General features: G+C 42.3%; 1 protein-coding gene across 1 annotated transcript; it reads right to left on the bottom strand.

Moving 5' to 3' along the window:
• Nucleotides 1-11547: 11547 nt before the first annotated feature.
• On the bottom strand, nt 11548-16611 carry NHLH2 (nescient helix-loop-helix 2). The gene is made up of 3 exons (XM_012458879.3): nt 16433-16611; nt 15702-16027; nt 11548-13866 (listed from the first exon to the last, which is right to left on the bottom strand). Exon 3 carries the CDS (start codon nt 13856-13858, stop codon nt 13451-13453), a length of 408 nt encoding a protein of 135 aa, XP_012314302.1. The 5' UTR covers nt 13859-13866; nt 15702-16027; nt 16433-16611; the 3' UTR covers nt 11548-13450.
• Nucleotides 16612-22695: the final 6084 nt, after the last annotated feature.

Genomic DNA, 22695 nt, shown 5'->3' with positions numbered 1-22695 from the left:
ATACTACTGCCTAGGAAGCAGATTTGCCAACAACTGAAAACTGAATCTGGTCAACCTTCTAGATCTATTTATCAATTTATAGAACATGCAAAATCCCCACAATGGGGATTTATCCAGATTGTGAGAAACTGAACAGAGAAAACCATTTGGTTTCTACAAAAAAAATACATAAATAAAAATAAATGCAAGGAAGAAGAAACATCCTACAGATTAAAAGAGACTTATGGAGCATATCAAGCAATGTATAGAGTTTGTCTGAAAAACTATCATTTAGAGCTAAATATTAAACTATTTGTGGATTTAATGATACAATGACTTAGAATATATTTCCAATATTAAACTATTTGTGGATTTAATGATACAATGACTTAGAATATATTTCCAAACAATACAGGGAGTGGGGAGTAAAAATGAAAGAAAATTGACCATGAGATGGATCAGCATTGAGGCTGGGTAATAGACATAAGAAGTTCATCGTACTGTACAATATGTTTGTATGTGTTCCAAATTTTTCATAATAAAACGTGAAAAACAAACTACAAACCACATTTACATTTTATGAACATGCAAATATTCAAAGCAAAGTGGCATAGTGTACTATGGTCCCAAAGTCTCAATCTCTGTACCTGTCAAAACACATGTTTCTAACATCAAAGCTAACAATATCCTAATTGCTAAATATTTTGTTACATTTTAGTGTATCATATCTGGACTATGCCTTTCTAATACATTTCATCTTTGGGAATAGATTCCAATTTCCTACTTGAAGCCCACTAACTTCTCATATTTGGACTGGCTGCTTTGTATTTTTAACTTTAACATTTGTATGAAGCTTTGTATTTTTCCTGATGTTTCTAGTGAACTTTCCAATTTCTTTTGCATACCCTCAAGTTTATTTTTCCACAGATCTCAGGTATATAGAATCCCTTTGATAATGAGGGACCTCCATCCTGATACCTTCTCTCCTTGCTCCAAACAGACTATTTTCTTTCTAGGTTAATTGTACCATTGCCATCCTGGGACTTTGCTTCTTTGCTCTCTCTAAACAGCATCCACTCTGTTTTGGCTTTCATATTATCTTGGTTTTGCTGTTCTTGTTTAAGTCCTTATTTTTCCTGCAGTCTGTATTCAAGTAATTTACTAAGAAAGGGCATGTGAACGGCAAATTTCTTGAGACTTCGCATGTTTAAAAAAGGTTTTACTTTTGTCTTCACAATTGAATGATAACTTTGCTGGGTATAAAATTCCAATTTCAAAATATTTTTTTTCTCAATCCTTTGAAGGTATTGCTGCATTTTCTTTTGGCATAATATGTTGCTGATAGCACTACAAATCATGTTCTTTTATAGGATACCTTCTTTTTCCCTCATGAAAACTCAGAAATTTATGTGCATCTTCAAAGATCTAAAATTTAATAATGTGCACACTGTGTATCCTTTTCTTTATAGAAATTTTTATTGTTACTTCTTTATAATATTCTCCCCTCCATTGATTTTCTTTTCTTTTCTTTTCTGTGTTTTTTTTTTTTTTTTTTTTTTTTTTTTTGAGACAGTCTCACTCTGTCACCCAGGCTGGAGTGCAGTGGCATGATCTCGGCTCACTGCAACCTCTGCCTTCCCAGTTCAAGCAATTCTCCTGCCTCAGCCTCCCAAGTAGCTGAGACTACAGGCATGTGCCACCACGCCAGGCTAGTTTTTTGTATTTTTAGTAGAGATGGTGTTTCACCATATTAGCCATGATGGTCTTGATCTCCTGAATTTGTGATCCACCTGCCTCGGCCTCCCAAAGTGCTGGGATTACAGGTGAGCCACCACACCTGGCTTCATTTTCTCTTCCCAGATTACTATTTTTAATCTTCAGGTGTTAATATCCTTATGATTTATGTTTTCTCTTATATTTTTCATATTTTTGTTCAATGTTGTGAAAGATTTTCCTGTTTTTATTTTTTAACTCTTCTATTTTTTCTGCATGAATTATATTGTTTTACTCTAAAAAGTTATATTGATCTCTGATTTTACTTTCTCTTATCTTGTTCTTTTAAGAATATAATATCTTTACTAATATAATCTCCTGAGGATACTACTCAGTTATTTTAATAGTTTTCTATTTTCTGAATTATCTTTCTTAATTCTAGTGTCAAATTTACTTATCTTGAGACTGACATCAGCAAGATGGCATAATAGGACTTTATAGTGCTCATTCTCTCAGAAAAGCATCAATTTGAACAACTATTCATAAACAAAAATACCTTCATAAGGCATAAGGAATCCAGGTAAGTAACTATAGCACCTGAGTAAGCACAAAGTGAAGACTCATTGCCAAATTATTTTTCAAAATAGCTGGACCATTTTACATTCCCACCAGCAATGTCTGAGAGTTCCAGTTGTTCAACGTCTTTCCCAGACCTTGGTATCCTAAGTTTTTTTAAGTTAATCTAATAGTAGTATGGTGATACCTCATTATGGATTTAATTTGCATTTCCCTCTTGCTAATAATATTGAGCAACTCTGCATGTGTTATTTGCCATTTATATATTTTCTTTGGTGAAGTGGCTGTTTAAATCTTATGCCTAGTTTCTAATTGGATTATGTGTTATCTTATTGTTGAGTTTTGAGGACTTTTTATGTTTCCTAGATACACTCTAAACACCATTTTAAACACTTTTTTTCCTTCAAGAATCTCTTGAAGAAGGTATTATTATTATACCCATTTTATAAATGATTAAATCAAAGAACAGAAAAGTAACTTACTCAAATATTGTGACTAGCAAGTAGTGACAGCACCGGGATTTGAAACCAGGCATTCTAATTCTAGGGCTCTTTCTCTACACCAGGATTTGGCAAACTTTCTCTAAGGGACCAAATAGTAATATATTTTGTGGACCATACAGTCTCTGTTACAACTACTCAACTCTGCCATTAGAGCTCAAAAGCAGTCATAAACAACACACAAATAAGTGTTGCTATGTTCCAATAAAACTTTATTTACCTATATTGAAATTTGGATTCTATGCTGTTTTCATATTGTGAGTATTGTCAACCCTCAATTTAAACCAGAATGCTATACTGCTTTCCACTTGAACTACTGATATTTTCTATTCATGTGTCCTCAAACACCAAAATTTTAAGTACTTTCTATAAAATATTTATCTTCTTGCTGTAAAATTGAATATTCTTTTTACAGTTATTCATACTGTATATCACATACAGTGGCATGTAAGTACTCAGAAAGTATCTGTTGAATTGAATTGAAATAACAGAATTAAATTATTGGCATATGGTTGAGACAACACATTTCATTCCTGATCCTCTTCTGTTTTCTATTAATAAATACTGGGTACCTTCTCCACTGTTGTTGTTCTTTATATGTCATAGTTATTATCCTCCATAATAATAGGTTTAATGATTTCATAACATTTGTCTCCCTTCCTGTGAGATTTCCTTGTTAACTCCTCTTAAACAGTTTGCAAAGCTTGATATGATGTTCTTCTAGTTTATATTAAAATATTGAGCTCATGTTATATACCAGGCACATCACAGGTGCTGATGATTGAATGGCCAATAAGTCAGATGGCCTGCCTTTGAAAAGCTAGTAACCTAGGAGAGAAGTGAGAGAAATAAACATGTCAGTTTAGTGCAGTGATATCAGGGTTATGATGGAGGCCAGTACAAGGGGTTATAGGAGCATTTAGAAGGCTCCTAGCTTAGGGGAATCATATATAAATTGACCCTTGCCAAAAGCCTTGCATTTTGGTATTGTAAGCCACAACCTAAGGAGGACATTGTTGAAACTCTCTTTGGATGTTTCTATTCACTTTTCAAATCCTCCTTGCTTTACCAATTTAATAACTTTTAAATATAAGAAGCTAAAAAACATTACCTGTGCCCCTGGTCCCTTTAATTTCATGCAAGAATCCACATATATCAGAGGAACATTTTTGTTTATTATGACTGCATCATTCATTCTCACATGATTCAGAAAGATAGGCAGCTTGTTTGGAGCCTCTTGTGAGTTCCCAGTCAGATAATGGGTACCTGCTCTGGGAAGAGAGCAGAACTCCCAGTGGCATTGTCAGGTCTACAGCCTAGATCAGCATACGTGGCCTCTGGATCTTCCCATTGCCTGTGAATCTTTCCCAATTTGAGTCCTAATTTGTGGCTTCCTCCTTTTTTTTTTTTTATGGTATGATGTTGGTTAGGCTGCATTTCTCCTCATGTAGACCATTATTTTAAATCAATGGCTGATAATATTGTTATCTGTGGTTTTATAGCTGATACCAGCATTAAGGACCAAGGTGCCTGTACTAGTGTTTATATTGCGGGAGGTGGAGAGGGAACAATACCATGAAAAGCAACAAGTTCCTGTGTGCTGCTGTGTTTGGATAAGAGAGGAAGAATGAGATGGAGGGACTTGTTACATACACTATCCTTAGATAATTTCCCTTTTTAATCGTCATAATTATTGTAGGAATGTTTCACATATTGACTGTGCCTTTCCTCTGAGAAGCTGGAGAACGTAGCACCTTTTACAATCCCCCGTGCTTTGATTCTGGAGGCCATCTCTTAGTGTCACCATCTCTTTGAGGGGCAAACCTCTAAAAGATAGACTGTCCAATAGAAGAGTAAACCTGATAAAAATTCTCTTGTTCTTTGTACTAGAAAATAATTTTAGTATCACACTCTGTCCATCTGGACATCATTAATATTGTCAACCACTCCCTCCAATAGCCTTTAATGTCTAAATAATTACTCCCTGTGGCCACAATCCGACATGATGTCACTCCCCTCCTGATTTGCATTTCATAGATAACAGACAGCTTGGGAATTACAGGAGCCTTTGTAAGCTGTGCTGAAGGCCTAACACTCCCACCATCACCTCAATCACATGATGTCCCCTCCTCTAAATCTGTCACCAAACCGCACAACCTTCCCCCACTCAATTACCCTTTTCCTTCTGTTACACTATCATTGGCTTTGTCTATAGGAAGCTCAACATCCTGACTGATAACTGGAAACAAGGTTGACTAATCAAGACATTTTAGTGCTTTGCTTAATGTGAATATCTTTGACTGGAATTTTGACTTTTCATTTCTGAGTGTGACAATCACCCCCCACCCCCACCCCAGTATATTAATCACTTTTCCATTTTGTAGCCTCCCTCTTCATACAGCTGTCCTCCCTGGGTAAGGCTAATAATGCCCAGGCGTTAGGGCCACGGTTGCTTGCCTAGGTCTCCTCACGATTTCTCTTCCCAGTCATTCTTTTAAACCTTCCCGCATATAACCCATACCCGGACAAGCAGAAATGCTTTTTATGGAGCCAGGTAAGAATGAGGCCAAGGTGTGGGCTATGAAGAAACAGAATGTGGCTCTTTAAATAATAATAATAATAATAATACTTGTTTTTATTTTTTGCCTTTCCTTACATTTTTCGTCTTTAATTTCTCCTTTTCTCCCCCACCGCCACTCAATTCCCCTTCTTGCTGTCCTCTTAGCCACCTCTTGGCTTCCTTCTTCCCGGTTAGTGATTTTTCTTTTCCGTGTTTAGGTTTGGTCTTTGTCTACACAGTACCAAACATCTGGATCTACAGTAAAAACATGCTGTCAAATACTCAGATGTTTGGAAACATCTGGGCTATTTTGGCACCTAACAGCAGCAACAGCTGGATAATGGAATCAATTTTTCACTTTTCAGTCATCTCCTGACGTGGGATGGACAGAGTCTTATCACTCACAATCTAAACACGGGCCATTATCTGGTCGCAATTCTTTCATCCTCTCACTTGGGAAATTATCTCTGTCAATCATTTTATTGTCAAAGAAAAGGGGAAGGAATGTGTATCTTCCCGGGCCCACGGTACATCCGCCCTCTCTGCCTCAGCTCTTTTCTTACTGAAAGAGCTCCCAGGAACTGACAATTCCTTTAGCCTTTCCCACCCCAGAGGCAAGGAGAAGAACAGGGCATATGGAACACTGTTTTCTCTATTCAGGTCCGGAGAATTTGACGAGAACTTGTTTCTTATTAGAAACGCTCTGTCTGGTTTGAGGTCTTGTTTTCCTCTCATTCTCTCCTGTAGTCTTTGTCGCTCTATTTATAAGAGCAAACAAAATGACGGCAATTTATTATTCCTGTCCACTGCTGTCCACAAAGGGCCGGCGTTATCTGTTTGCGTTTTTCTCATGTAGCTCGGGCTCACTGCTGCGCCCCACTGGGGCGTTCGGTGGAGACGCGCTCTCTGGAGACCGCCTCAGACCGCGAGGTGTCACTGTTACAGCCGGTTACGCGCGGCAGCCTCCGAGTGACGTCCAAGGTCCCGAGGCCGCGACCCCTCCCCCCCGGCGGCGTCCGCGACCGCCAGCCCTCCCTGAGGGCCGCGCCCTGAGAGGAGCTGCGCGCGCGCCCACCCAGGGCGGGGACCCCTGTGTCCACAGACGCCCACTGGTGCGGCGCCCTGAGCGCGCGTGCGTGAGCGAGCGAGCCGCTTCCCCGAGACTGAAGAGCCGGGGAAAATCTGTGTGGAGGATGTTTCTGTTTCCAGCAGAACAGACGCGGCCCCCGAGTCAGTGCCGTCAGAAGACACGTCAGTCAAGTCGGCGGAAACCACTTCCAGCGTGAGGCATTCGCCGGCGCCGCTTAGACGCGGCCGGGTCTGAGGCGCCTCCCGCGCGTGGCGGCGCGGCCCGGGAGCGGCGATCGAAGCCCCCTGGGCCTGGCAGGCAGGCGGCGCGGGCGGCGGGCGGGGCTCTGTGCTCTCCCGCTTGGGCCCGCCTCGCCCCTCCCCCGCCCGCCCCGCCTCCCCCACCCTCTCCCTGAGGAGGTGACAGACGGGCCTGTAATTTGGTTCCATTCGCTCGACTGGAGCAACACCTGCCCCCCTCCCCTGGGACGCGAGGGTCTCATCCCAAACCAGACAAGGAGCCAAAGACAAATCCGGGCCCACATGCAGATCCGACGCGGGGAGGAGCGTGGCCCGCGAGGCCTGCGCTGCCCACCGCGCAGCGAGCCCACCCCGCGGCGCCCGAACTTCACCTTAAACACCCGCGACTTTCAGTCTCAGGTTTCCGCGTTTTTAAAAAATTAAGAGCGACTTGCAGCAAGTGATAGTTCCTTCCACTCACACCACCTCACAATAACACCGAGTGCCTGGCGTTAGGCTGTGTTGACAGCGAGGTTCGGAACCAGAGCCAGGTGTAAAGAACAGGGAAGCGCGCGGCTGTGGGCTGTGTAGACGGCTGCCGGCCCGACGACAGGCGTGCGATCCCGGAGGGGATCACTTTCTTTGTGTAAAGCCTTTGGTGCCCATGTCTAACCTAAATTCAGAAGGACACCCATTTCTTTCTCCATTTAGTTGGACTTGTGCCTTTCTGAATATGGGCAAAGTCTAAGCATCCTTGTCAGGTCCTCTAGTGAGAGTGACTCATCCGGACCTCCTTCCCCAGGCTTGATCCAGAGCTTATGTAAGGCATGATGTCAGCACAGAGCCTTCTCCAGCCACACGCAGAACCAGCCCACGCGGACTCCTTCACCTACCTGCTCCTTGGCAGTTCTTGGGAAGTTTCGGGCTCTCCAGTGGCACCAGAGGACAAGTCCTCTGAGCAGGGCTAATATCTCGTCCAGGGTCCACGCTGCTTAAGAGAGCTGTTCTCACTTTCAATTACCAATAGTTCATTTTTCTTTTCACAACAAAGGAAACTTGCGTATTTTTCCTTTTATTAAAGTATTTGCTTTTGAATTGTATTACCCTAAAGACTCATTTTCCCATTTCAGTCCTTACTAGCAATGTGGCCTAGGGCATATCACCTAACTTCTCTCTGTCTCAGTGTCCTCATCTATAATGTAGGAAAAATAATACCTTCTACTTCACAGAATTTTTAGAGGGTTGAATGAGTTAATAATGGACAGTGCCTCATGCAGGGTAAATGCTATGCCTGTGCAGTTTTTGCTGATGTTGCTATTAGGTAGACAGTGCGGGGTCTACCTGTGGAAGGAGCACAGGATTGGTGTGAAAAGCTTCTAGTCGGCTCTGCCCTGCAGGGTGTTGAGACTGTGGGCAAGTCACTTAACCACTCAGGTCAGCTGAGCCCTCTCTACTAGGGGCCTGAGGGCCTCACAGACACAGCACACGCAGCAGAGCTCAAAGAGGGGCACTGGCCTATTTTTAATGACCCTTAGGCCTCCAGACTGCTGCTGCCAGGGTGGTCTAGCAGGTCCTCACTCCAAAGTTCCCTCCTGACTTTGTGCCTGACCAATGGCTAAAAGAGTCCACCAGATTTTTATTTAATCTTTAAAATCTACTTAAATTGGGCTCTAGCAGCATATTCTCTCTAACATGTTCCAGAGGTCCCTTATCGCTTCCCCTTTACCTGTGGCTGTAGTTAGCCAGCCCCTGGCTGCCAGCTACCCCAGCACATCTGCACACCCCACACACCCCACACACCCCAGTACAGCCAGCACACCCACAGGGCAGCTTTGGGCTGTGGATGGGCTGTGGATGGGCCAGTTTTCAGGCCCGCTCACCCATGATAGGTCAGGCGGAGGGGAACGAGGGAAACTCACATCCAACGTGTGTAGGAGCAATTGCCAAAGTTAAGGAGGGCAAGGGGTAAAATTTACGCTAGAAGGAAAAGGGTCATCAGGAAAGGTGGGTTAGACCAGCTGTGAAATTCCTCTCAAATATGCAAGTGCTCACAGATGATTTTTAGGAAATACTGTTCATTTGTTTTACTGTGATAATAGTATATTTGCTGTTAAAAGAAAAAAGAGTACTTATCTTTTAAGAAATACTGATATCTTTATGGATGAAATGATGTGATGTTTGGGATTTGCTTCAAAAATCTTAAGGGGTAGTGAAAAAGACAGGATAAGAAAATAAGTGAAATGTACTATTGGTATTGTGTATATCTGAATCCATTTCACTATTCTCTTGGCTTTTGGAGACGTTTTAACATTTTTCCATAAGAGTGTTTTTTAAAATGTAGTTGCTCAGAAAATTTGTGCCAGTTGATTTTTACTCACCAGGAAGTCAACTCCCACCTGAACTAAGGCCTCCACCCACTTTTGCAGAGCTCCACCCTCTAGCACAAGTCACCTCCTGCTGCTCAGGAACCACCTCCAGAACTGGATACTTTTTGTCAATGCACCGGGTATTGCTCCACAGAGTCAACTCTGGAGAAAGTTTCTTTCTTTGTCTTTGGTCAATGATCCTCTGTCCCTCTCTAGCAGACTGACTCCAGTGGCCTTTTATTTTCAGTTTTTCCATCCTAACTCCAGGGGATACTAAGAGGATCCACCCCCATATACACGTCTACCAATCACAACGCCTTTCTCCTGTTTCAAGAAGCTTCCCTTTTTCTGATTTCTTTCTAGAATGATCAGCAAGGAGATGAAGAACTCCCTCCTGACCTGGAAATACTGAAATGGAACAGGAAATTCCAACAATTTCTGTCTCCATTATCTCAAGAATAATTAAACTGTTTAATTCATTGTTAAAAAGGTTGCCTGCCATAAATGCTAATATAGTGAGCTCTATTGAGCTCTTAACAAGCACAGACATGTTTTAAGTACTTTACATGAATTAACTTAATTAATTCTCCCAACAATGCTACTGGCTAGGTACTATATTTTCCCTATTTCACAGGTGGAAAAACTGAGGCACAGAATTAAGTAATTGGTTCAAAGCCAAAGCCAGTTAGTAGGAGAGTGGAGAATTGAACACAGGGCATGCTTTGTCAGAGTCTGTGCTCCTGACCAGTCTGCTATAGTGCTTATCACAGCATTCAGTGCTATGGGAAAAACCAAGGTAAAAGAGAAAAAGCACAGACTGGGCCTTTATCATGAGTCGAGTGGGGCTTTCAGATCTGTAGGTAACTCTACATATGTGCATGTGTGGTGTACTCTGTGGATCACTATTAACTTACCTATGTTTACTGTCTTGTAAGACGTGTGATTGTAGGTCTGTTTTGGGCAAGACCAAGCTTAGGGTGAAGGACGAGGCTAGGGCCAGCTGCAGAAAGGTGAGTGACCTGCACAGGCTGTTCTGATGCCATGAGCACTTAGGACGTTTTACCAGGATAAGAAAAGAAAAGGCAGTGCCGTGACAGCAGCTATAGAAACTGGTCCAACAGGCCTAAGTCTCTAGGCAGAGGGTACCAAGGTATCTCCTCAGAGAGGCTTTCTCTAACAGCCCTCTCTGAAATGCTAGCCAGCACCAGCACTAAGCCCCCATCCTCTATTCCTTACCCTGCTTTGTTTTTCTTCATAGCATTTAGCATTATCTAAAATTAAATATTGTGGGTTTTTTTTTTTTGCTTTAGTGTACTGCTCTTCTCCAGTAGACTTTGTCTCATGTGTTGCTCTATTTTCAGCCTTTAGAACAATGCCTGGCACACAGTGGGTCCTCAATAAACAACGGTTGAATGGAAGAATGAATGCTTACCATCGTCATTCAAAGAAGAATCAAGACCTCATGGATGGCTGAATAATCACTGTGTCTGCGCTACACTCAGGGGATGAGTCAGTCACCCTCTGGTTTAGCAGACTGCCACAGTGCTTGTCTCTCTTGGAGGGTGCTCAGCAGCTTTGGATTTGAAATGACATTGTAAAGATCCTCTCCTGGAATCACATTGGCTGGGTAGCTAGGAAGGGATACTGCCCTTTGTCCAAATCCCAAAGCAAGGACCTTTTGTCTGGGGGAGTTTATCAGTAGGCTCCTCCTACATGTGAATGGGAAAACTGGGATGGTCAGTTGGAAGTTGGGCCCCTAAACTGGGAAAGAGAGGGTTTCCAGAAGTTAGAAGTCGACTTCAAACCCTCAGCACGGAAACATGGCTAATTTTTCTCTTGTATAATAGAGATGTGCTATAAGGACTAGGAGTAGTTATCTCTTCCCACTGCCTAGAGGTGAGAAGACCTACAGGCACTCATGTGTTTTTGCAGGTCACAGAGTAACAGCCATTGCTCTAGTGGCCAGGACATTGCCCAGACACAAGGCAAAGGAAGATGGGTGCTCTTCTTTTTCACAACCTAGGAAGTACTTTCCTACTACACACCTTCATATAAAGGAGAGGATGAGGTCCTACCTAGTAGGACCTGTGAAGCTGACAAGAAGACACCTGGGTAAAAAGTGAAAAATACCAGCAATCCCAGACATTTTATATGTCTACTTGCATTTATTCTGAAACCAGAGACTTGTGATACAGACTCATAGTTTATAGTATTCTATATATGTGTATGTACATATAGTTTTTAAGTTATTTATGTCTTCTGTTTGTAAGCAATATACTTCACATTTTTAAACTAGCTACAGGCTTTTGTAGATGTCATTTTTCCTATCTCAAGGTTGGTCTAGGGCTTAATTGTTTTTCTTGTTTGCAGGTGCCATGTCTTGAATTTGTCTACTGATTAGATGTTTGAGTATTGCAATAGTAATATACACTTTATTGTTAATAAGTGCCATGAGAATTGAGGGATTAAGAGTCATCATATCACGGGTCTTCTTCTCACTGCCATTAAAAGCTATGTGTCTTAGTGTAGGTCACTCCGTGGGCCTCAGTTTCCCAGCTCTAATTTGAAGAGGCTGGGTTAGAGAGTTACAAAGTTTTCTTTTGGAGGCAAAGAATCTACAATTCAAGTCATATTTTATATAAACACTCATTGAGAGTAGCCACCATCATATGTAGGACATCTATTTATGGGACTGATCCATGTCCAGATTTGAGCATCAAATATTTCACTACAACAACGTGTTTATGTTAAGGTTTTGTTGGGTTTCCCTGTTCCTTTTTTAAGAAATTGAGTCCATTAAGGTATATCATGCTCGGCTAACGTGCCCATTATTTTTAGACAGTATGCTTAAAATAAAGGAGAGGACTTTATTTGATACCTTTATTTATATGCAAAACAGCGCACCATTCATGAGATATGAAAAACTTGTCAGATAGAAACCAGATTATATCTATTTTCACTACAAAATATTGCATTATATAAAGCAACAGAGACACAAAAAAACCCTGAAAAAGACTAAAATCTTTGGATAGCAGATGTGTTTTTTTTTCCCTTGTCTCTAAAATACACTTCTTGTTTTAAGAGTTTCACAGCAGAGAACATGAAACATTTTCAGGTTATAGACTTTTCTTTTTGGTGTCACAGAGGAAAGTAGTTCTGAATTTTTTTTTTTTTTTAGGAAAATAACTTAATTTCCTAAATTCATCACACGCACAAACATCACACACACAAAGAAGCTACTCTCCTTATAAACAGTTTGTAAGGACTTCTCAGACATAACTACGGATAAGAATAATACACTTTTTTAAAAAACTATAATAGTGAAGTGCTAGTGTTGCTGATCTCACAACAAAAGAACCTTTCAAGAACAAACATCTTAATATATAAAATATGTTTAGAAACAGGGAGAAGTGGGAAATTTGTTATACAAGTGCAATATAATTAGAGCAGAAAGAAAGACCACACACGGTATAATCTCAACAAACACAAAAGTTAGACATAATTATTCCACAGGAAAGAGTGTAAACACTTGACTATAAATAAATTGGCACAGAGTATCCAAAGTAAAAGTATCACCACTCTGAAAAATAAATGTCTTGAAGAAAATACTCCTTCTAACATAAATAAAAATAGGTTGTCTTTGTCTAACTGCACCTATGGGTCCACATGTTTAAGGTCACAAATAGATGTTTTTGGATATATAAAGGGGCACTTCGCCTGCAAAAGCAATCAGATATTAAATTTTCCATTTAAATATGGATTTTCCTGTCCACCTTGGTGTCATATCTTGGGGATAAAATCTCACCAAGCTCAAATCCTCCCACAGTGTGTCTAGTTGCTCTCAATTTGTCTTTCTAACCTTACTAAATATTCAGGATTTATTTGGATTCTAATATAATCTTTATTTTCGCAACAGAATGGAAAGTTTCCTGGTGCACCTTTCTGTGCCTTCCATCTCTGTATGGGAGAGATTCCCTCCTCTCCCTTCCTCCCTAATGTTTGGTGATTTGTCCATTAGAAAAAATTCAGATAGCATAAAAGTTGTTAGCCTGCATACTCTGAACTTCTGCCCTCATTCTTTCAACACATTAAGATTTTGTGGGAGATGAATGTAGGAGAACTCATAAAGTCTCCAGTGGGTTAAAGCAACAACCCTTGGGGAGCCCCAGAGGCGGCTCATCTCGGGTGCCTCTACGAGGTTCTCCTGGCCTGGAAAATCCCCACTGCGAGCCCAAGGGCTCGCCAGACAACTCCACCTGCCTGAGTCGGAAACCTTCCCTCGTCGCCCTGCTGACCAGAGAGAACAGGTAGCTTCTTCCCCGGCCCGAGTCTCTCGCGGCGGCCGACTCGCTGGGCCATCGCAGCCTCCGCCACCCCAGGGGCCGCCGCCTGGACCCATCGCGTTTCGCGGACGCCGGGGCAGGCGGCTCCCCGCGGCGCACCCCACCCTACACGTCCAGGACATGATTGAGATAGGAGATGTAGCAGATGGCCAGGCGCAGGATCTCGATCTTGGAGAGCTTCTTGTCGGGGGGCAGCGTGGGCAGCAGTTTGCGGAGCTCGGCGAAAGCCAGGTTGAAGGCCTCCACGCGGATGCGCTCGCGGGTGGCGTGGGCAGAGCGGTACTTGGCCGTGGCGCGCCTGCGGCGGCGCTTCTCCTCGCGGCTCAGCTGCTGAGGGTGCGGGTAGAGCGCGGCCCGGCTGCCGCCCTTGCCGTCGCCCTCGGCCTCCTCCACCGGCTCCAGGTCCGACACGCTGCCCAGCACCTTGGCGTCCGCGCCGCCCAGGGACTCCGGATCCGAGTGCGCCGAGCTGGGATGGTCTGAATCTGCGGCTTGATCCGGACTCAGCATCATTTTGGAGGCTGAGGAGGGAGTCGGAAAATTAATCAATAAAAAGAATCAGGGTCTTTTGCTGGAGAGATGGCGGCCGATGCCTACCACGCCGGCCCTCCCAACGGGCTCGTGGCCCGGGCCCCCTCCCCACAGCAGGCCAGCGCGCGGCGCGGGAGGCGTCCTGAGGATCTGGCCCGAGGGCGCGAGCCCCTCGCCTCCCCTTGGCGCGGGAGCCGGCGGGGATCAGTTGGTCCCGGCCGCATTCTGGACCCGACACCTCGACCTGCAGGCAGCCACGGCGGGCCTGTGGTCCTGGGCCTGGGGGACGACCGCAGGCCTGTGGGGTCGCGACTGGGTTTTTGTGCCTCCTCCGGCCAAATGCCAACCGCTCTATTCCACCTCCCTCCCTTCGTCCCCTTCCCACACAAACAAGTGATTCGGAACACGAATACATCTGGGTTTTCATGGGGGCGGGGAGACGCGGAGTGCGCTTCCCTCCCCAAGAGCCTCCGGCGAAGCAGCCCGGCAGCCGCGGAGCCCGAGGGCCTGGCGCTGGTCTGGGGCTGCGCCGGGGTCGCCCGGCGCTGGGGTGCGGGCGGTCAGGAACCGCCATCCCGGAGCGCAGGCGGAGAGCCAGCGGCTAGGGGCGGGAAGGCTTCTTGGACCCCTCGCGCTTCTCCGAAATCATCAAGAAATGACTAAACAAACGTGGGGGAGCCTTTCAAAAGAAAATTGACTCCGATGCCCTCGCAGGCTCCCAGAGCACCATCTGTCACGCAGACAGCCACACACATAGGGGACCTAGGGACGCGGCGACGTGGGATCAGACAATGCGCCAGGCAGTCGGCCGACCACCTTGCGGGAAAATGCGGGCAGCCGGGTCGCCGGAGAGGATGCAGAGGGAAGGGAACAGAAGGGAAGAGAAGGGAAGGGCCCGGGGCGGGGCAGGCGGGGACTAGCGGGTGCCGCGCGTGTTGTCCCGGCGGGAGCTGCATCTGCAGACAAAGTTCGGGCGCTCCGGGAACCGGAGCTGGGCAGCCAGCAGTTGTCCCCGGGCGGCCTAGCCCAGTCTGGGCGTGTAGGTGCTTATCCTTCCTCTAACCGTGCCCTCTTGGAAACAGCACTGGCCAGGCCTTCTCCGGGGCGCCTGCAGCACCAGCCCCGACTGCGCACCTTCTAGGAGGCAGCCGCTCGGAACCGCTGGGCTTCGGGGAAATTCTGGCTTCGAGAAAGGGTCGGGCGGGAGGAGAAAGGCTCCTGCGGGGGCTGCATGCACAGCCCCCGGAAGTCAGGAGTGAGGACCCGGCTGCGAACTCGGGGCCCCGGCGTGGGCAGCCACAGCGACGCTCGGCGCGGGAGAAATCCGCGTCCGCGACGTGTAGGAGGGTTTGCTTCTAGAGAAACAAAAGCAAGGGGATGGGTGATCGGTTCCCAGCACCGCACTAGCTGAGAAGCGAATTGGGCCAAAACAGCTTTAATTTCCCTGCAAGGAAACCAGGTCCTCTATGGCAAAATAAAAACAAATGCTCCCAGTGAACTGCATGTGACTCCCTACGGGCTTTTCTCGGGTACGTTTATGAGTAGAACAACTTGCATCTACACAGTCAGCTTGAAATCAAGGGCAGAAATAAATAGACGAGTAATGGAAAATCACAATAAGCCACTAAATAGTTGTAGTTCTGGTAAAAAGTTCCTGGGTTGCCCTCGAAGCATGTTAAATTCTCCTCCAGATCTTTTAAAAAATTCATAAATAGTATGTCGTGTATGCGTTTTATTTCTTTATGGAATGAACTGCATCTATAAATGCAATATGAATAATCTAACTTAGTTTCAAGCTGAAAAAAATTATTTAAAGGGGTCTTACCTTGCAAAAGCCTTTTTGATAATATCTTCTCCAATCTTTAGAGTTAAAATTCCAGGGAATAGCAAGGGGAGATTCCGGAAAATATTAAAAGCAGCAAATATTTATTACATTCAAAAATGAAAAAGCAGCTGTCATCTCGCTGGTGTCCACAGCGAGGGACGATAATATCTCAGGATGTAGACGATATGAATGATTGTTCACTTAGTTGATAGATTTTAAAAAACGCTTTTTCCTTTTAATTGTTCTCAAACATTTCAAGAAATTCGTTGTTGATTTTTTAAAAGATGTGTTGAAAAGTCTCGTGCCTTTTTTCCTCTTCTAGGTCCCTATAAATAACAAAAGAGATGCAGAGATAAACACAATCACATCAAAGGGCTGATTCCTCCACTTTCTAATAGCGGAATAATCAATAAGAAAAATGGTTAAGATAAGATTCTGCTCCTATCGGACGCCTTTCCTTTCTTTAATAGGGCTGTGCAGAAACTGGGAAGTGCAGGACAGAAATGTGATCTTGCTCAGAAGTGATTTTTTTTTTTTTTTTTTGAGATAAGGCTTTGTTCAGCTGATGTCTCCCCAGTTCCCAGGAACACAATACTGTAACTCGGAGCTAAGGTTGCCTCTGCCTCTTCCCTCATTTACTTGTATGTTGCATAAACAGATACCTATTTTCCAGTTTCAAAGTCTTTCAAGGTTTGGTTATATCCCCCATCACCACCCCCTCCTCTCTTTACCTTGTAGCAAAATATATATAGTCAGTGGCTTGGAGATGCTTGGAGAAAGGTTGGTGAAAAGTGAACGTCTCCTGGAGTAACAGTGACAAGGAAGCAGAGAAAGATGGGAAGAGGGTGGGAGAGCCAGAGCAAAGAGGCAGAGATGCGTGTGTGGCTTCTGGGCTCTCCTGGTACCAATTGATTCAGCCTGGAGATGGTGGAAGAGATAAAGGCTTAGGAAGGGGGATGGAATTTTTTTTCCTCTAAATTGATATTTAATGGGAAATCCTATTGGACAGAAACCTGGACATGAGTCACTTAATTGGACTTGACATCTGTCACAGTGTGGGAGTTTTCACAGCCCAAATATTTTAGCAGATCAGATTCCCACTGAATCTGTGCCATAAAATATAACAGTTGAAAGCAGTTCATGATAGAAATCTTAGCCTCTAAACAGTCTCTAGCCATAGTCAGGCTATTTCTTTTTTCTGGATTATTGACACAATATTTAAGTGCAAATAAACAATATATTGACTATGTAAAAAGTCCCCTAGTATATTATAAAGTCATCATTTTCCCTTAATATTTAAAAAAAATTTGTGTCCAGAACATATATGCTATATAAGCTACTGCAATAAATAGAAAGTATTTAGACATGCAACAGCTAACTTTTATTAGAGATCATTTACATTTTAAAAGATACTTCAATAAGATTTGATTAAGCATATTAATATTTTTGAGAAATGATCTGCTCTGAGACTAACTTATCAATAGATGGTAAGAACCTTTCAATAGATTAAGCCATTAGTGGAACTAGAAATAGAACCCACATATTCAAGGACCATGGTATGAGATCATTCTACTTTTCTGTATGTGTTTGTTTTCTCTCCACCCACTCATTCATTCAAGCTAAAATATGACATGCTACGTGTGTTGATTATTGCACTTCATTCTTGCCCATCTTAACATGCTACCATATTTAGCTCTGTGGCAGTGCACTGAGTGAAGATGTAAACACAAACTACCGGTATATTCCAGCACATAATTCCTTTGCCTTACATGATCCCATGGCCCTGAATTTATATACTTTATAATTTAGAAAAAAAACTAGTCCAATTATTTTGCCATTTTGTAGAGATACTCACAGTTAACATCAAATACATATTATTTATGATTATTTTAGCTTTTTTGATTATTCAAGCTTATAGAAATAAAAGACCATTATAGCCTTACTTCCACCTCCCCAATTCCTAGGGGGACGTTTGTGGAGAGAGGAGTCCTCATTTGCCTTCCTTAATTTTGCCCTCAAAGAAGATTTTATCACCAGGAAAGGCACATTAAGCAGCCTACCCCTGGGAGTGAGCCCCAATTTTTCACGGCTTCCACAAGTACTATTTGCCTTTGCCCACATTTTTGCTCCTCTGAGAGATTCCTGGACCAGAATGGGGCAGGGGTGGAGTAAAGGAAGGAGTGCCTCAACCAAATAAGGGCACCAACACTCCCCTGCCTTGCTTCTGCCTAACACAGAGGTATATTTTAAATATCCCCAGAACATTAAATTGAAGACAGAAGCCAGTCCCATACAGGTGGCAATAGAAACAGGATAAACACCTCATGGTGGTGATGATGAAGGGAGAAGGGAGGTTTCCTCCTCTAGTTAGGAACAACCAATGCTAAGCATTCACGCACAGCTAAAAGTTTGCACACAGATGCACACCCACAGATACCTGTACCTTTTCTCCCTTTCCCCCACCCTTGCTCATACAAGCTGGCTTACTCTATTAGACCACCACACATTCAGACTGACTGATTGAAAAAAACTAGTGGGTCTAATCACTATAGCTCTACAGTAGGCAGTTGGTACAGTGGAAAAGGACCAGCATCTTTGGTTCGCTGTGCTGGGGGGTTGGGATGGGCTGTGTGGGTCCAATTCTGCTATGGTATGTATGAAACCAGAGAAATTCTCTTTCATGTTCCGGCTTACTCATTGTACACCAGCAGCCAGCATGCACATAAATTAATGCTTACAGGAGTCAGTGTATATAAACAGGTATACACTCAGATCCATACCCAGTGATGCCTAGCCACACTGTCATAGACACAAACATGGATTCACATTCACACACATGCCTTCTTTCTTCCAGGAAAACCTCCCCCTCCCCCGCCCCTTTGCCTTTTCTAAGACCTCCCTGGCACAGATGGCCCCTCCTTCTCTGCTCCATAAGCACTCCTTTCATGTCTCCCTTAGATACTACATATTGTGTACCGTGATTCTTGGTTTCCACACTGGTCTCTCTCCCTAGGCTATGATGCTTCCAGGGGAGGTCTGTAGTTTATATCCCCAGCACTGATGTCTGAGCTTGACATGTCATAGGTACTCAGTTCATTTACGCTGTGACTCCTTATGTACAGAGGTACCCCAGATATTTGTGACATAGAAACACATCCACCAAAGGACACCCCCGGTTCAGTTCCATCAGTTTCTTTCCTATAAAAATTAGAATAATAATATTGCACTTCTCATTTCACAGGGTTGTTATGAGACTCAATGTATGTGAAAATATTTGCTAAAATACTAAGCATCATACAAATTATGATATTATAGACTATGAGTAATATTAAATAATATTATTAAATGAATGTGGAGGTGAAAAGTAGTGACTTAAAAAGTCAGACTTTTTGACTCCATCATATGTTAGCTGTGTGAACTTAGTTGTGAGTTACTTACCTTTTTAGACCTTAGTTTTCTAATCAGTAAAATGGGAATAATCAAAGCATGTTATGTTATGTTGTTATGTCACGATTTTTTCTGAAGGTTAACAAGATAAATTATGTAACGTGCTTAAACTAATGCCTAGAACTCATGTTCAGTAAGTGAACAGTAATTATCGTTCAGTAACAATAATAATTATTATTGTTATTATTCAATATAAATAACAATATCCAGATATACTCACCCACATGTCTGTGTGTGTGTGTGTGTGTGTGTGTGCGCGCGCGTTCATAGCTCTGGTGGCCAAACTACAATAACTCTTTTCCATGTGTCAGACCTAGGTATAGTGACTTTGCTCATATTAACTCATTTAACCTTCACCACAAAACTATGAGGTAGGTAGGTACTGTTGCCCCAATTTTGTGTATAAGGAAACTGGGACATGGAAAAGATGGTAATCTACTCAAGGTCACATAACTAATAAATTGTGTAGCTAAGATAGAGATTCAGGTGGTCTAAATTCAGAAACTGCACACTCAAACATAAAGTACTATTGTTTCTGGCCGAGCGCAGTGGCTCACGCCTGTAATCCCAGCACTTTGGGAGGCCGAGGTAGACGGATCATGAGGTCAAGAGATTGAGACCATCCTGGCCAACGTGGTGAAACTCCATCTCTACTGAAAATACAAAAATTAGCTGGGCATGGTGTCACGTGCCTGTGGTCCCAGCTACTTGGGAGGCTGAGGTGGAAGAATCGCTTAAACCCAGGAGGTGGAAGTTGCAGTGAGCCAAGACTGTGCCACTGCATTCCAGCCTGGCGACAGAGCAAGACTCCGTCTCAAAAAAAAAAAAAAAAGTACTATTGTTTCTGTGGTTATTATATCCTACACAAATACACTCACACAGAACTATTCACCAAAATGCATATGGTGAGGGAGAATGTACATACACACAAAACTTAGATAAATTGTCACCTTTGCATTCAGAGGTGGTTAGTGAATGATATGGGTTGGCTGTGTCCCCACCCAAATCTCATCTTGAATTGTGGTTCCCATAATTCCCACGTGTCGTTGGAGGGACTGGATGGGAGGTAACTAAATGCTATTTTAGTGATAAAGAGTAAGTTCTCACAGCATCTGATGGTTTTATAGGGGCTGCTCCCTTTGCTTAGCTCTCATTCTTCTCTCTCCTGCTGCCTTGTGAAGAAAGACCTGTTTGCTTCCCCTTCCATCTGATTGTAAGTTTCCTGAGGCCTCCATAGCCCTGCGGAACTGTGAGTCAATTAAACCTCTTTCCTTTATAAATTACCCAGTCTCAGGTATGTTCTTATATCGGCGTGAGACTGAACTAATACAGCGTCAGTGCAGTTTAAATACTTACCGTGCATCTAGTACTTTGCCAGATACTGTTGAACTGCAAAGGTTTTGGAATTATTTGTTAATTTCATTAGACAGCTGTTTTCCATCTATTCTTTAAAATTTTGTATCCCATAGGCAAAAATGTGGGGCATACTTATTGAATACATGTATATTTATACATATACTCAATTATAATTACATAATATACTAGTACAGCAGTACATGTATAAACTTGGTATGTGTGCTACTGTACTAGTATATTATATAATTTTATAATTATATATATTACACAAAAAGACATGTAAAGATATGATAAAAATATTTATTTAAATTATATTTATCAGTAGATGCATTTATAAATATAAATATATTTATTATTAAAGATGTAATAAACACAAAAATAATATTTATAAAATGATTGATTTATTAACAGTACAGAACCCATTAACAGCATAAAGTATTATTGATCATGTATAACTTCTGAGGGCAATAAGCCTAATTTTGTTAAATTCGTTGTTCCACCCTTTGAGATAATGATTTGATCGTCTGATTTTAAGCTCAATTTATTTAGAATCTGGTTTTTGACTGACATAGCAGAAAAAGATGTAATACAAAAATTCAGATGTTATCATCACAAAGAATGATAAGCATGTGAAGTGATGGATATGTAAATTAGCTTGATTTAATCATTCCACAATGTAAACATATATCGACACGTCATATTGTACATCATAAATGTATACAATTTTTATTTGTTAATTAAAAAATAAAGAAAAAGTGGAAACAACCCAAAGGTCCATGAACTGATGGATGGATAAACAGAATGTGATATATCCATACAATAGAAAACTATTCAGAAAGAAGAAGAAACAAAATACTGATACATGTGACAACATTATGTTGAGTGAAAGAACATTATGTTGAGTGAAAGAACATTATGTTGAGTGAAAGAAGCCATACACAAAGACCACATATCGCATGACTCCATTCATATGGAAAGGTACAGAATAGGCAAATCTACAGAAACAAGGAGTAGATTAATGGCTATACAGGGATAAGATAGGGGTAAAAAAGGGGCCAGGGAGTGACTGCTAATCAGCACAGAGTTTCATCTTGGGATAATGGAAATACTCTAAAATTAAATTTTGGCGATGATTTCATGACTCTGTAAATATACTAAAAAAACATTGAGCTGTGCACCTTAAGTATGATATGTTAAGTATATCTCAATAAAGCTATTAGAAAATTCAGAAGACAGAACATGTGATGTTTATATCACTGTAGTGGGTAAAAGCTGTGATGTCTTTTCTCACCCATCATAAGAATCACAGCGGACACTCCTTTAACAAAAGGCAGATTAACATGAAAAGCATCATATATTTATCTAATCAGAGTTTTACATGACACAGGAGTCTTCAGAACGAAGACCCAAAGATCCAAAGGAAAACTGTCCATTTTTATGCCTAGATTTGATGCAGAGTGGATAGCCATGTAGAAATGTGACTGGAGAAAAAGGGAATGATCTTACAGCAATATTCTGAAAGGGGAAACCCAGGAAAGCCTGCATGTTAAGATTCTTCTTGGCCTCTCTGTGTGGTATTCCTTTTTCCAGGGTATAGGGCAAGACCCCTTCTAGAATGAGGGTCTTATAATCTACTTTCAGACAGAGTAGGTCGGAGAATTTATTTATGGCCAGCTCTTACACAGAAAAGTGGGATAATGTTAGAATACTATTTCTAGGTGTTATGCCTGGCTTTGGAGAAAGGGGTTCTAGTTTCTATGATCCACCTTGGGGAAAATAAATTCTAGTTTCTATGTCTTGCCCTTGGGGGAGAATGCGGAGCAAGGAGAAAGGAAAGCATGAGAAGTTCAGAAAGAGACTTTGCTTTTAAGGGATTTTCAATCATCTTTTGTTCAAAGTACTCAACATGCCAAGTGCCATACTTTGAGTTACGATTTTCTGAGCCCCAACGATTGCTATCTATTTTCACTCTATTATTCTATTTATTCTTTTATCTAGTAAATATTTTTATTCATTGTCATTGATTATATCTAGATTATAAATGGTGAGGGTTTTTATGATTTTTAAAATTTGTTTTCTTTAAAGAAATAGGAGAGACTACCACCAGTTGTAGTAGTACTTTTGAAACTTACCGTCTATGTGATCTGAACCATGGTGGGAGTCGATATAATTGGAGGTTGAAGCTAGACAG

Source organism: Aotus nancymaae, unplaced genomic scaffold (genome assembly GCF_030222135.1).
Source record: "Aotus nancymaae isolate 86718 unplaced genomic scaffold, 86718_ANA_hifiasm-v0.15.2.pri h1tg000007l, whole genome shotgun sequence".
NCBI lineage: Eukaryota > Metazoa > Chordata > Mammalia > Primates > Aotidae > Aotus > Aotus nancymaae.
This window is presented reverse-complemented; position numbering and strand designations above follow the sequence as displayed.

What these genes read in the sequence shown, in the direction of transcription:
- NHLH2 (XM_012458879.3), bottom strand. Translation starts at nt 13,858, where the DNA reads ATGATGCTGAGTCCGGATCAAGCCGCAGATTCAGACCATCCCAGCTCG.